Source organism: Schistocerca nitens, chromosome 3 (genome assembly GCF_023898315.1).
Source record: "Schistocerca nitens isolate TAMUIC-IGC-003100 chromosome 3, iqSchNite1.1, whole genome shotgun sequence".
Classification (NCBI taxonomy): domain Eukaryota; kingdom Metazoa; phylum Arthropoda; class Insecta; order Orthoptera; family Acrididae; genus Schistocerca; species Schistocerca nitens.
The window spans coordinates 494555728-494570020 of record NC_064616.1 but is presented as its reverse complement, the minus strand read 5'-3'; the positions used below and the strand labels follow the sequence as shown (position 1 = coordinate 494570020).

Genomic DNA, 14293 nt, shown 5'->3' with positions numbered 1-14293 from the left:
GGTGCTGGCAGCAAAATGTACTGAGGTGACAAAAGTCATTGTATACCTCCTAATATCGTGTAGTGCAGCAAATCTATGTGGCATGGACTCAACAAGTCGCTGGAAGACCTCTGAAGATATATTAAGCAATGCTCCCTCCATAGCCGTCCATAATTGCGAAAGTGTTGCCAGTGCAGGAGCTTGTGCACGAACTGACTTCGCGATTACGTCCGATAAATGTTCGATGGGATTCATGGCGGGCGATCTTGGTGGCGAAATAATTTGCTCGAACTGTCCAGAATGTTTTTCAAACAAATCGCGAATATTTGTCACCAACTGACATGGCGCATTGTCATCATAAAAATTTCGTCGTTGTTTGGGAACATGAAGTCTGCAGTTGGTCTCCAAATAGCCGAACGTAATTATTTCCAATGAATGATCGGTTCAGTTGGACCAGAGGACCCAGTCCATTCCACGTAAACACACCTCACTCCATTAAAGAGTTACCACCAGCTTACACGTTGCCTTGTTGACAACTTGGGTCCACGTCTCCGTGGGGTCTGCGCCACACTCAGGCCCTATCATCGGCTCTTACCAAATAAAGTCGGGACTCATCTGAAAAGGCTACGATTTTCCAGCCTCTATAGGCCCCCTGGCTCAGCAGCTGTTGTGGCTGAGCACCTGAAGGATAATTTGGAAAATATTTCGAGTAGATTTAATTTGCCGGATATAGACTGGGAGACTCAAACGTTCATAACGGGTGTCAGGGACAAAGCATGCAGTGAAATTTTTTTTAAGTGCTTTATCTGAAAACTACCTTGAGCAGTTAAACAGAGAAACGGCTCGTAGCGATAATATATTAGACCTTCTGGTGACAAACAGACCCGAACTATTTGAAACAGTTAATGCAGAACAGGCAATCAGCGATCATAAAGCGGTTACGGCATCGATGATTTCAGCCGTAAATAGAAATATTAAAAAAAGTAGGAAGATTTTTCTGTTTAGCAAAAGTGACAAAAAGCAGATTTCAGAGTACCTGACGGCTCAACACAAAAGTTTTGTCTCAAGTACAGATAGTGTTGAGGATCAATGGACAAAGTTCAAAACCATCGTACAATATGCGTTAGATGAGTATGTGCCAAGCAAGATCGTAAGAGATGGAAAAGAGCCACCGTGGTACAACAACCGAGTTAGAAAACTGCTGCGGAAGCAAAGGGAACTTCACAGCAAACATAAACATAGCCAAAGCCTTACAGACAAACAAAAATTACGCGAAGCGAAATGTAGTGTGAGGAGGGCTATGCGAGAGGCGTTCAATGAATTCGAAAGCAAAGTTCTATGTACTGACTCGGCAGAAAATCCTAAGAAATTTTGGTCTTATGCCAAAGCGGTAGGTGGATCAAAACAAAATGTCCAGACACTCTGTGACCAAAATGGTACTGAAACAGAGGATGACAGACTAAAGGCCGAAATACTAAATGTCTTTTTCCAAAGCTGTTTCACAGAGGAAGACTGCACTGTAGTTCCTTCTCTAGATTGTCGCACAGATGACAAAATGGTAGATATCGAAATAGACGACAGAGGGATAGAGAAACAATTAAAATCGCTCAAAAGAGGAAAGGCCGCTGGACCTGATGGGATACCAGGTCGATTTTATACAGAGTACGTGAAGGAACTTGCCCCCCTTCTTGCAGCGGTGTACCGTAGGTCTCTAGAGGAGCGTAGCGTTCCAAAGGATTGGAAAAGGGCACAGTTCATCCCCGTTTTCAAGAAGGGACGTCGAACAGATGTGCAGAACTATAGACCTATATCTCTAACGTCTATCAGTTGTAGAATTTTGGAACACGTATTATGTTCGAATATAATGAGTTTTCTGGAGACTAGAAATCTACTCTGTAGGAATCAGCATGGGTTTCGAAAAAGACGATCGTGTGAAACCCAGCTCGCGCTATTCGTCCACGAGACTCAGAGGGCCACAGACACGGGTTCACAGGTAGATGCCGTGTTTCTTGACTTCCGCAAGGCGTTCGATACAGTTCCCCACAGTCGTTTAATGAATAAAGTAAGATCATATGGACTATCAGACCAATTGTTTGATTGGATTGAGGAGTTCCTAGATAACAGAACGCAGCATGTCATTCTCAATGGAGAGAAGTCTTCCGAAGTAAGAGTGATTTCAGGTGTGCCGCAGGGGAGTGTCATAGGACCGTTGCTATTCACAATATACATAAATGACCTGGTGGATGACATCGGAAGTTCACTGAGGCTTTTTGCAGATGATGCTGTGGTGTATCGAGAGGTTGTAACAATGGAAAATTGTACTGAAATGCAGGAAGATTTGCAGCGAATTGACTCATGGTGCAGGGAATGACAATTGAATCTCAATGTAGACAAGTGTAATGTGCTGCGAATACATAGAAAGAAAGATCCTTATCATTTAGCTACAAAATAGCAGGTCAGCAACTGGAAGCAGTTAATTCCATAAATTATCTGGGAGTACGCATTAGGAGTGATTTAAAATGGAATGATCATATAAAGTTGATCGTCGGTAAAGAAGATGCCAGACTGACATTCAAATGGTTCAAATGGCTCTGAGCACTATGGGACTCAACTGCTGTGGTCATAAGTCCCCTAGAACTTAGAACTCCTTAAACCTAACTAACCTAAGGACAGCACACAACACCCAGCCATCACGAGGCAGAGAAAATCCCTGACCCCGCCGGGAATCGAACCCGGGAACCCGGGCGTGGGAAGCGAGAAGACTGACATTCATCGGAAGAATCCTAAGGAAATGCAATCCGAAAACAATGGAAGTAGGTTACAGTACGCTTGTTCGCACACTGCTTGAATACTGCTCAGCAGTGTGGGATCCGCACCAGATAGGCTTGATAGAAAAGATAGAGAAGATCCAACGGAGAGCAGCGCGCTTCGTTACAGGATCATTTAGTAATCGCGAAAGCGTTACGGAGATGATAGATAAACTCCAGTGGAAGACTCTGCAGGAGAGACGCTCAGTAGCTCGGTACGGGCTTTTCTTGAAGTTTCGAGAACATACCTTCACCGAGGAGTCAAGCAGTATATTGCTCCCTCCTACGTATATCTCGCGAAGAGACCATGAGGATAAAATCAGAGAGCCCACACAGAGGCATACCGACAATCCTTCTTTCCACGAACAATACGAGACTGGAATAGAAGGGAGAACCGATAGAGGTACTCTAGGTACCCTCCGCCACATCGTCAGGTGGCTTGCGGAGTATGGATGTAAATGTAGATGTAGATGTAGATGTCTAACCGATATGGTTGGGAGAGGCGCAGCAAGCGATGTCGTGCAGTGATGAAAGACGCTCGCGGCAGTCGTCTGCTGCCATAACCCATTGACGCCGAATTTCTCCGCACTGTCCTGACGGCTACGTCGACGTACGTCCCATCTTGATTACCGCGGCTATTTCACGCAGTGTTGCTTGACTGTCAGCACTGACAAATCTATGCAAACGCCACTTCGTTAAGAGATAGTCGCCGGCCACTGCATTGGTGAGGGAATTTCCGATGCGTCTAGCGCCAACTACCATTCCGCTTTCAAAGTTGTTGGTTCCCGCCGTACGGAGGAAATCACGTCGGAAACCTTTTCACATGAAACATCTGATTACAAATGACAACTCCTCAAATTCACTGCCCTTTTACAACTTGTGTACACGATACCACCGCCATCTGTATATCTGTATATCACATCAAAAACGGTTCAAATGGCCCTAAGCACTATGGGACTTGATATCTGAGGTCATCAGTCCCCTAGAACTTAGAACTACTTAAAACTAACTAACCTAAGGACATCACACACAACCATGCCCGAGGCAGGATTCTAACCTACGACCGTAGCGGTCGCGCGGTTCCAGACTGTAGCGCCTAGAACCACTCGGCCACCCCGGCCGGCTGTATATCACTGTCCCATGAGTTTTGTCATCTTGTTAATATTGTCGACTCGAAAATAGCGCAGTGGAATGTTGCAGGTACATTTAACTGTGTCGACCCTGGGAGCTTGCATATCTTTTCTGTAGCGAGGTGATGATGTGCTGCAGGAGGGCGCGACGTCGGCACTGCAGGAGGCAGTGGGCGACGCGGTGAGCCTGGCGGCGTCAGTGCCGCAGCACCTGCAGCGCCTGTCCGTCACCAACGACTCCGCCTCAACTGACGGTCAGGGCACGCTGCACTGCTGCCTCTTGCTTACACTCCTCATTGTGATGCGCATGATCGCCAACCGCCTGGGATACTTCCAACCCGCCGTGACATGCGTCAGGAAGCGGCCCAAGCATTGAAATTTTTCTTGCTCTTGGTCATGTTTACTTATTCGTCGTTTGCACTAGGACTAGCTTCATTAGGCTCTGTATTTCTTAACTCTTAGAATACGTGCTATGAAATAGCTTGTAATAAGACATGCATTGCACAGTTATACAGCTAGCAGTCTTGCTATTGTAAGTGATTTATCATATATCTGCTTAAGATTGCCTTGTAGAGGATGCCATAGTTTTCTTCCTAGTATGCTTCTTTTGTGAAAAGTTATTCGAGATATTTTTTTTCCTGCAATAACTATACATACCTACCTCTAATGTATTGTACAGGCTGACAATAAGAAATTGTAACTTCTCAAATATACTCTTAAACTAGAAGCATTACGAAAAAATAAACTTATTAGCACCCCGCCCTGGATTCACACCTGTAGCACTAATTATCTACGTCAGAAGGACTTGTTTGGTGTAGCGGTAATAAATATCATCTACAAACTTTCCTCGTCAGTCAGTTGTTGTGTGAAAATTCGGCAGAATTCTTATAGTAGTTCCAGAGATTATCCTTCATACAAAGACTGAAAAATGCGGCGATGTGTGGATCCTAGCAGAAATATAATCATTATGACTTGTCCTTAAGAGGACGGTACTCTAAGATCGTTGGCAAATTGCATCCAGTATCCTCTAGGTATTTATCCAGTCTGCCACTGAAATCATTTATTGCTTGTTACATATCCCAGACAGTGATTTCCGCCATATTATTGTTCACTTTCTTTAGAATATGGCACAACTAGAGAATTTATCGATTCTCTTCAGAGTTTGTAATCCCCGACCACTTTCCTCAGTCCACAGTCTGTTTTGCGGACACATGACGCCATAACGCAAAAAGGTTACGTTTTTGTCCGCGCTACTTTAAAAATATCTTTCTTTAAATCGTTTTTATAGCGAGAGCACAGTTCGTGCCACTTCCATTCCTTCGTGACTACAAAATATCATCTGCTCGTGGTCAATGTTCCCCAATGCATCAAACCGCATATGCATCTCAAGACAGATAGAATCATCACGTATGCAGGAAATTTAGGCCACACTTACCAAATGTGGAAATGATTACATTGGTTTTTGTGACACCCCTTAAAGACTTACGTATTCTTTATGTCAAGTCAGAAGTACTCTCCGCTTTAGATCTCAATATATAACTCATATCATCAGATTTATGGCGGCCACTGGTGGATCTGCTGCGAGATTACCACAGGTTTTGGTTGATGCCGTTTCAAATTTGCCGCGTGGCTAGAACAAACGGTATACTGTATGCTCCAAAGGCTTTCACTTTCCAGGCAACTTGGACCAGGAAATTCCAGTGGGCGATGTCATACACTTCATTATGTATATCTCCTATACTACCTTCCAACAAGGCAATCCTTTTCTAATTGGACGAAATAGCTAGTGCTAGTACGTTGCGAGTGGGAAGAGACGTTCCATGATTATTACCACAACAACACTATTATTATTATTATTATTATTTATACTATTATCTCAGAAACACCTTTTTACGCTGTTAAACACCACAAATGAAACACAAAGAAAGTATGACAAAATTGTCAACTAATACGTTGCAACATCAAGCGTATTGAGCCTGGCGTCAAACAGTCCATACCGAGTACGAAAAAAAAAAAATCGAGCACTTTTTCCATGGTATTGTTTTGACAGCGCTCCCACTCGATGTTGAGATCGACGTAGCCCCAGCTTGCTGTTTTGTTTATGGACCTGTTTGCTCCTGTCCTCAGTCTGTTAAAAGCTTTCCACATGACACTTTTCGTCGGAGACCGGTGCTAAACATTCCAAAATGTCATTCGTCCCATAGATTTGGGGACATTTTGCTTTCAACGACCGTACTCTATCCACTTCAGGTTATTCAGTTGGTTCATGTGATGTTCGCAGGGAGCTTTTCTTAGACTTCAGTAACTGAAGTAGAGGAATATTTCCGCAATGTGGATGCACTTTTTCACATTCTTGAAACACAGTTACATTCCTCGTCATTCCTTGCAAAGACTTTTGCATCCTATCACTGTTACTATCTTAAAAAAACTCATTTTTTCATGCATTCCCAGGCAGCGTGTATTTTGTGATCAGTTGTTACTGGTGCGGCGTACTCTCCTGGTAGACCATACGAGTAAACGATGGAATTCGATCTAAATTATCTTCCACGCATTACCCCAGCAATATATAAAATGCAGCTTACATCGACGGATTGGCGTCCGGAAGGTACTGTTACGCTTATGGCATCTTATAATAATACTGACGGCAGAGATTTGATTATATTTGAATTTCTGTAAAAAATAGTTTGCTAAAACGGTATTTGAATCCGGTACCTACATAACCATTTGCGCTACCAAGACGCATCTGTCGAACCAACTCAGGCTCTCAGCACGCAACAAGCCTCTCTACATATCTTCCAAACTTCGGCCATACTTCTCTGAATTTAATTTTCATGCAAATATATGTCAAGTAAATCTCACACGCTCCTGACAGTTCACTCAGGATGCTGTAAACACTTTGCTCGACAGTACAATGGGATATCTATTTTTTGTACTCTTCAATCGTCAGTTACATAACATTTACCTCACCTGTGTTTACTTCCCTCACATTACAATAATTGCCATAACGTAACAATATCTCCTACATTTGACAATAATAAAAATAATTCCATCTGTGGGAGTCGTACTTTCTTTCCAGCCCTGAGTTTCTGGTGTATCACTATTACTTAGTAATAACCTCAAAATTTCTCCTTTCCAATAATTAATTGAAAAACCTCCTAACATACTCCAAGAACTGCAAAAACTTTGACTATTACATCGGAAATAATAGTACTATTTTTGCAACATAACTGAGTTATTTTTTCAGTTTTGTCACGATGCAGCTACATTTCTCAGTAATCGTAAATTGCACAAGTTTCTCAGTACATAAAATGAGGAATAAATGCATGTTTAAAGCGGAAATAAACTACAATATTTTCTCACGAATTTATGTCCCTACCCTCTTTCTCTCAATGCTAGCGTTGTCCAATGTCTACATGAAACACAACATTGCTGGAATACAACTGTCATCTCCTCAATGAATGCCTCGAATTATACAGTAAGTGTTCGCCTCGGGGGGAAAATAGTTCTTCTTCATTTAATGAACCTCTTTCCTTAGTAGTTGCTAATCCTAACATTCCCTCAGTTACAATTTAGCTCCAGTGACAATCCAAATCGGTTAAAATATTTTGCCAAACCACTCCTTTGATTCTGTCATTACCAACGGACACGAATTTCCTGCCCTGTGAATGCGAGAACAGAAGTTTCAGTGGTCTAGACTCGGTCGGCCGCGAACCATTCCTTTTCATTTAGCTGGAGACTTTGTTTGTCTGAGGATCGATACTCGCTAGGTGTTTACACTGGCCTCCTAAACCGAGTTAGTGCTACTGCCCTTTCATTTTCACTTCCCCAGCCAAGGTGCGTGCCTGAATTGCTGTCGCCGGAGAGGGAGTATCATTCTTCTGCAATCCCTCAAAGATACTCGATTCAAATACTTACTGATATCAGCTGTCCACAGCCATTTATAAATCAAGACCGTTTTGCAAGTAAATGCCACATAGAGAAGATATCTCTTCACTTCTATTATATGACGTAATATAGTAAAGGTCGCTGGCTCCAGGCGACAATATCCCTCCAAATTAAATTGAAGAAAAATCTATAAAATCCGAAAAAGCTTAGCATTTATTATATTAAAAGCGCCATCGCTGCTTTGATGTATCTAGGTAATCTCAGGCTGACGACTCCCACAGATGGAACTATTTTTCTTAATTGTCAAGTGTAGTAGATATTGTTACCGTTATGGCAATTATTGTAATCTGAGGGGAGTAAACACAGATGAGGTAAGTGTTGTTGAGACCAAACTGCTCCAAGACCTAGGTCATTCATTTGCGTCTTACGCCTGAAAACTGCGAGAAACGCATGTTGCTTTCATCACAGAGATGCACGGAAAAGTCTATTTGGCAACCGCTTCTATAATTCGGTTAGAACCACTGATGGCACAGTAATTTAACGACATTATCTATTCATATATCTCCAACACATGTCAAAGTTTGCAATTAGCTATAACAGACTATTTTTGTCTTGGGATATGATGTCATCAATTATTCTGGTCCTGTTGAATAGTTAGCTATTATTTATTCTGGCTGCACAGCGATTACAGTGCTAGAGACAGAAACTAAGTGGTCATGTAACGTTATTATCATTTCTATTAATACTTTAAGATAAAAACATGATGTCAGCAATGTTTTCTCTCCCGAGAGAAGTCCTTCGGTAATGACATTAAATAAGAGGTGTAAAGAAGATAGGCTGGATTAAGAGAACTTCACACAATGCCATTGTAAAGAATGAGACAAGTTAGTGAAATGAACTAGCGATTGGACGTCAGAGTGCGCTTTTGTAGAGATACAGGAACGTGACCAAAGGTACACGAGCACTCTCGCACTTAGGTGACATAAACAGAAAGGATCAGTTGGGTGATAGGGATGGTGCTGATAACTCGGTTTCAAAGAAGAGCTAACAGGAAAGTATAAAAGTAAGAAACAAATAATAGATGGAAGCAAGGGACACAGAAGTATAGTAAAGAGGAAACCGTTACGGACGAAGTAAGGGTGAATTATACGTAACACTGTTACTGATCACGGGGAATTAAAACTCGCTCGAGAAACTAAAGATTCAGCTTAGAATTCTTAAAAAGTTGAAACCTTGTAAGCCATGGAATCACAAGATATGTCAAACATAAATTTCAGATAGAAAAGAAAAGAGACTTGAAAAGCTCCACCTTTTGGATCAGCAACATGATATTGTAAGCAACGCATCCTGAAAACTTCTTGTCCACTGTTTCAACTAGAACGGCTAATTGCAAAATGATAAATGTCCTTAAAAGGAATGTATTATTTTTCTGTTATATACAAAAACTGCCACGTTCTCACTGAAAATTATTGTTTGCCAACGTAGGGGCCACAACGAGAAACGATGACATGACGCTTGGAGGAAATATCAGTAATGACAAAGTCTAAGACGTTGTGATACAAATCTCTACCCAGATCATATAGCTTTCCAAAGGCTTAATTCTAGAGTGTGACTCTCTTCCGTTCACGAAAGTTGGTCATTATTCTCTGACTACCTCCACCTCTTCCCATCCCCACTCCACTCGCACACACCCACCCACCCACACACCCACACACACAAACACACACACACACACACACACACACACACACATACTTCTTCTCCTTCTTCCTTCTTCTACTTTTAACAGTCTAAAAGGTGGATCGCTCTGAATTATCTGAACTTCAGCAGTAATACGTAATACTATAGAATTCTTCTGTATTTTATTACAATAAAAAGACTGTTACAATGATTTTTCTGTTTATAACGGCAATGTGGCAGAAAGATGTCAGTTTTTTCGTAACACATTGGTTGTCGAATCACAAAACAAACTGTACACACGCCGTTAAAGCAAAGAGGACACACAGAAAGTTTCAGTAGTGAAAGGAAGCGAAATCTCACTCGAATTAGACCTATTTTCTGTTTCATAGAGTCTGTAGTTTTAGACGTTTACGTAGAAGTTCGTATTTCTGCTACAAAGTTACAGGTAAACATGTCTGTATCAGTCTTACGACTGTAACAGATATCTATCATGGTACATAGCTTTAAATGACGTAGTGGAGTTCACTCACATGAGAGCCAAAGAACTCGATAGTTATTTGTCATATATGCACTTAAAAAGTGGCAAACTGGCCATTAGGTAGAAATAGTTTCCTTTAACTTTTAGATACTGTAGCTGAATATTTATTTTACTAATTATTGGTTCAAACTAATATTACATGGTTTCCAAAGGCCTAACTAAGTAGAGAGCAGAACGTACTGTAAATAAAACAGATTTTTTGTAGAGGAATAATATTTTTCAAAATATGAATGTATTCATAGTAGTTTAATACGTAGTCGGATTTCGTATGTCTTCGTGTGTTTAGATCGTTACTGCCCGAGTTATTTGCCATAAGACGAAGATGTATCACACAAACGTGCCTTCACTTGTTAGTGAGTGTAGCTACTCTGTAGATATGTTGGTAATAGATATTGTCTAGTTTTGAGAAAAGCCGAATAATGTACTAACTACTTATGAATTACAAAGACATAATTTCTTACAGTGTAATAGACTTATTCAGTACCTTATTTTAACTGTTGTACTATGAGAGCTCTGGAAGACACTATCTGACTGCAGAAGTGGCTCCAGAAACATTGTATTGCTCTTTATTAATCATACTCAGAGTCTTCGAACAGGAACTAAACGAATATCGTGTTTTTCTTTGCGGCTTAACTGTTGACAAGAGAGAGTGTATACCAGTGAGATCTTCATCAATAAACCTCGAGGTTTATCACAGAGGGAACAAGTATATTGATTTGTCGACAGAATGAACACTTAAAGCTTGCCAACCTACGTAGTCCTTTTCAACAGGAGCAGTAGCAAGACCACTGGCTTTTCACAGACGTTTGTATTTATTTCCATACTCATCTGAGAGAGCGCGACAGCTAATTTACAGATCAAATTGACCAAGAGCGTCGTCTGCATAGATTGCCGTCGTGTGCATGATCGGTAACAATACAGTTTCATTGAGTGGACACTAAAAAGATGCGCCAGTCACAATTATCCGTTACTTTTTACAGGTGAAAATCCGTTCAGTAGGCTTTGAAAAGTTATAAAAGTTATAAAATTTACGGCAGAATTAGTACAATGCAATTCTGTCACAATATAAGCTTGTAAGCATCAAAATATTGTAAATGTAGTAATGTATTCTAGAATTTGATTAGGTAAAAGTAGGACATGATTAACAGCATTGTGCAGTGTTGTAACCTTTCAAAATGTTGTAAATGTAGTACTGTATTCTAGAATTTGATTATGTGAAACTGGGACATGTCTGACAGCATTGTGCATCATTGAGTATATATAACTGTTTGGAAGTACTATTTGTTTTAATGCATCCAATTTCACTCTGTTAACATATAAATTGCACTGCATATTGTCATGATATTAACTGTCATTATAGTCACTTTTGACCCAATATATCTACATACTACTATATCATTCTTATTTACTCTGTGCATGCTGGTTAAGTATAAATATATTATTAATGCAACTATACTGTTTGAATAAGCTTTTTATTATTATCTAGTGTACCTTGTAGCAAGGCCATAAGAAAGGCAACTGTTTATGGTAAAATAGTCAAGGGAAGATATCATCACTTCATAACATTTTTCATTAGAAAACTTTTATGTTCGTCTCTATACATACTCTTGGTTTCAGTCTAGTTCCTTTTATGCTGTTCATAAATTCACATCCCCAACACATCGCTGTCCCATTTGATGCCACATTGCACTGTGAGTATAACTAACTTCTTATCAGTTCATTCAGTACTGTATTTCAGAGTATACTTTCCCTCATCATTTGATAAAAAAAATATGATGTTTCGAAATTATAGGTATTACTTCTTTCGACTGCAAGTATTACAAAACTCTACAAACTACATCCGCGCTTAAAATTTAAAATACTATAGCTCTTTAATATTCTGTTTCTTTCCACGTAAGCCACTGAATGTCAGAATTTCTTAAAATTGTCTGTTTCTTTCCACGTAAGCTACTGAATGTCAGAATTTCTTAAAATTGTTTCAGCAGTTTACAGTTTTATTGAGATAGAGTTATTAAATTAATTTTGGTCAGTGGCGGTTTAAGGATGTGTTATAAATATTGTAGGACACGTCCAATAGCTATTCTGTCTGTTTATAAATGTTCTTATCGTATATGTATTAAACATATAGTTATTAGTTAAACACCTGTATTTTACTAATTTCCAGATTCTCGAAGGCATGACTTGAGCAACTAAATGGTTTACCAAAGTATGCAATAAATTGCAAAAACCGTCGAAGTTGCAATATTAATTTTCTTTCTTGATGACTTGTTTCGAGCCCTAAGCTCATTATCAAATGATCCACTATGAAACGCAATACCATACATTACGACAGCCATATGAGTGTTGGTTTTAGTAAAACACACTTAAAGTAGTGAAGAACCTGAACCTCAGGTGAAAGAGGTCCAATCCTGCACTACTTTACATGTGTTTAACTGAAACGAAAAGCACATGGCTGTCGTAATGGATGCTATTGCATAGCTTAATGGATGATTTGGTAATGAGTTTAGGGATCTAAACTAGTCCTCAATAAAGGAAATTAATATTCCAGATTCGATGGCTTCTTTTGCAATTTATTACATGATTTGGTAAACATATCTTTTAATGTGACAATATATATAAAAATGTCCACTTGTTGAGGTAAGTGACAATACACTTGATAAGTCCTTACATTCCATATGCCTTGCAGTAAAATGTGTATATACAGGGTGTTACAAAAAGGTACGGCCAAACTTCCAGGAAACATTCCTCACACACTAATAAAGAAAAGATGTTATATAGACATGTGTCCCGAAACGCTTAATTTCCATGTTAGAGCTCATTTTAGTTTCGTCGGTATGTACTGTACTTCCTCGATTCACCGCCAGTTGGACCAATTGAAGGAAGGTAATGTTGACTTCGGTGCTTGTGTTGACATGCGACTCATTGCTCTACAGTACTAGCATCAAGCACACCAGTACGTAGCATCAACAGGTTAGTGTTCATCACGAACGTGGTTTTGCAGTCAGTGCAATGTTTACAAATGCGGAGTTGGCATTGCCCATTTGATGTATGGATTAGCACGGGGCAATAGCCGTGGCGCGGTACGTTTGTATCGAGACAGATTTCCAGAACGAAGGTGTCCCGACAGGAAGACGTTCGAAGCAATTGATCGGCGTCTTAGGGAGCACAGAACATTCCAGCCTATGACTCGCGACTGGGGAGGACTAGAACGACGAGGACATCTGCAATGGATGAGGCAATTCTTCGTGCAGTTGACGATAACCCTAATGTCAGCGTCAGAGAAGTTGCTGCTGTACAAGGTAACGTTGACCACGTCACTGCATGGAGAGTGCTACGGAAGAACCAGTTGTTTCCGTACCTTGTACAGCGTGTGCAGGCACTATCAGCAGCTGATTGGCCTCCACGGGTACACTTCTGCGAATGGTTCATCCAACAATGTGTCAATCCTCATTTCAGTGCAAATGTTCTCTTTACGGATGAGGCTTCATTCCAACGTGATCAAATTGTAAATTTTCACAATCAACATGTGTGGGCTGACGAGAATCCACACGCAATTGTGCAATCACGTCATCAACACAGATTTTCTGTGAACGTTTGGGCAGGCATTGTTGGTGATGTCTTGATTGGGCCCCATGTTCTTCCACCTACGCTCAATGGAACACGTTATCATGATTTCATACGGGATACTCTACCTGTGCTGCTAGAACATGTGCCTTTACAAGTACGACACAACATGTGGTTCATGCACGATGGAGCTCCTGCACATTTCAGTCGAAGTGTTCGTACGCTTCTCAACAACAGATTCGGTGACCGATGGATTGGTAGAGGCGGACCAATTCCATGGCCTCCACGCTCTCCTGACCTCAACCCTCTTGAATTTCGTTTATTGGGGCATTTGAAAGCTCTTGTCTACGCAACCCCGGTACAAAATGTAGAGACTCTTCGTGCTCGTGTTGTGGACGGCTGTGATACAATACGCCATTCTCCAGGGCTGCATCAGCGCATCAGGGATTGATTCCATGCGACGGAGCGTGGATGCATGTATCCTCGCTAACGGAGGACATTTTGAACATTTCCTGTAACAAAGTGTTTGAAGTCACGCTCGTACGCTCTGTCGCTATGTGTTTACATTCCATGATTAATGTTATTTGAAGAGAAGTAATAAAATGAGCTCTAACATGGAAAGTGAGCTTTTCCGGACACATGTCCACATAACATATTTTCTTTCTTTGTGTGTGAAGAATGTTTCCTGAAAGTTTGGCCGTACCTTTTTG

At 40.7% G+C, this 14293-nt stretch overlaps 1 protein-coding gene across 1 annotated transcript in view; it reads left to right on the top strand.

Moving 5' to 3' along the window:
• Positions 1-14293, top strand: part of LOC126249637 (angiotensin-converting enzyme-like) — a 274120-nt gene that overhangs the window by 237963 nt on the left and 21864 nt on the right. The window contains exon 8 of the mRNA XM_049951314.1: positions 4056-4170. Within this exon, the coding sequence (XP_049807271.1) occupies positions 4056-4170 (115 nt within the window). The remainder of the gene's footprint in view (positions 1-4055; positions 4171-14293) is intronic.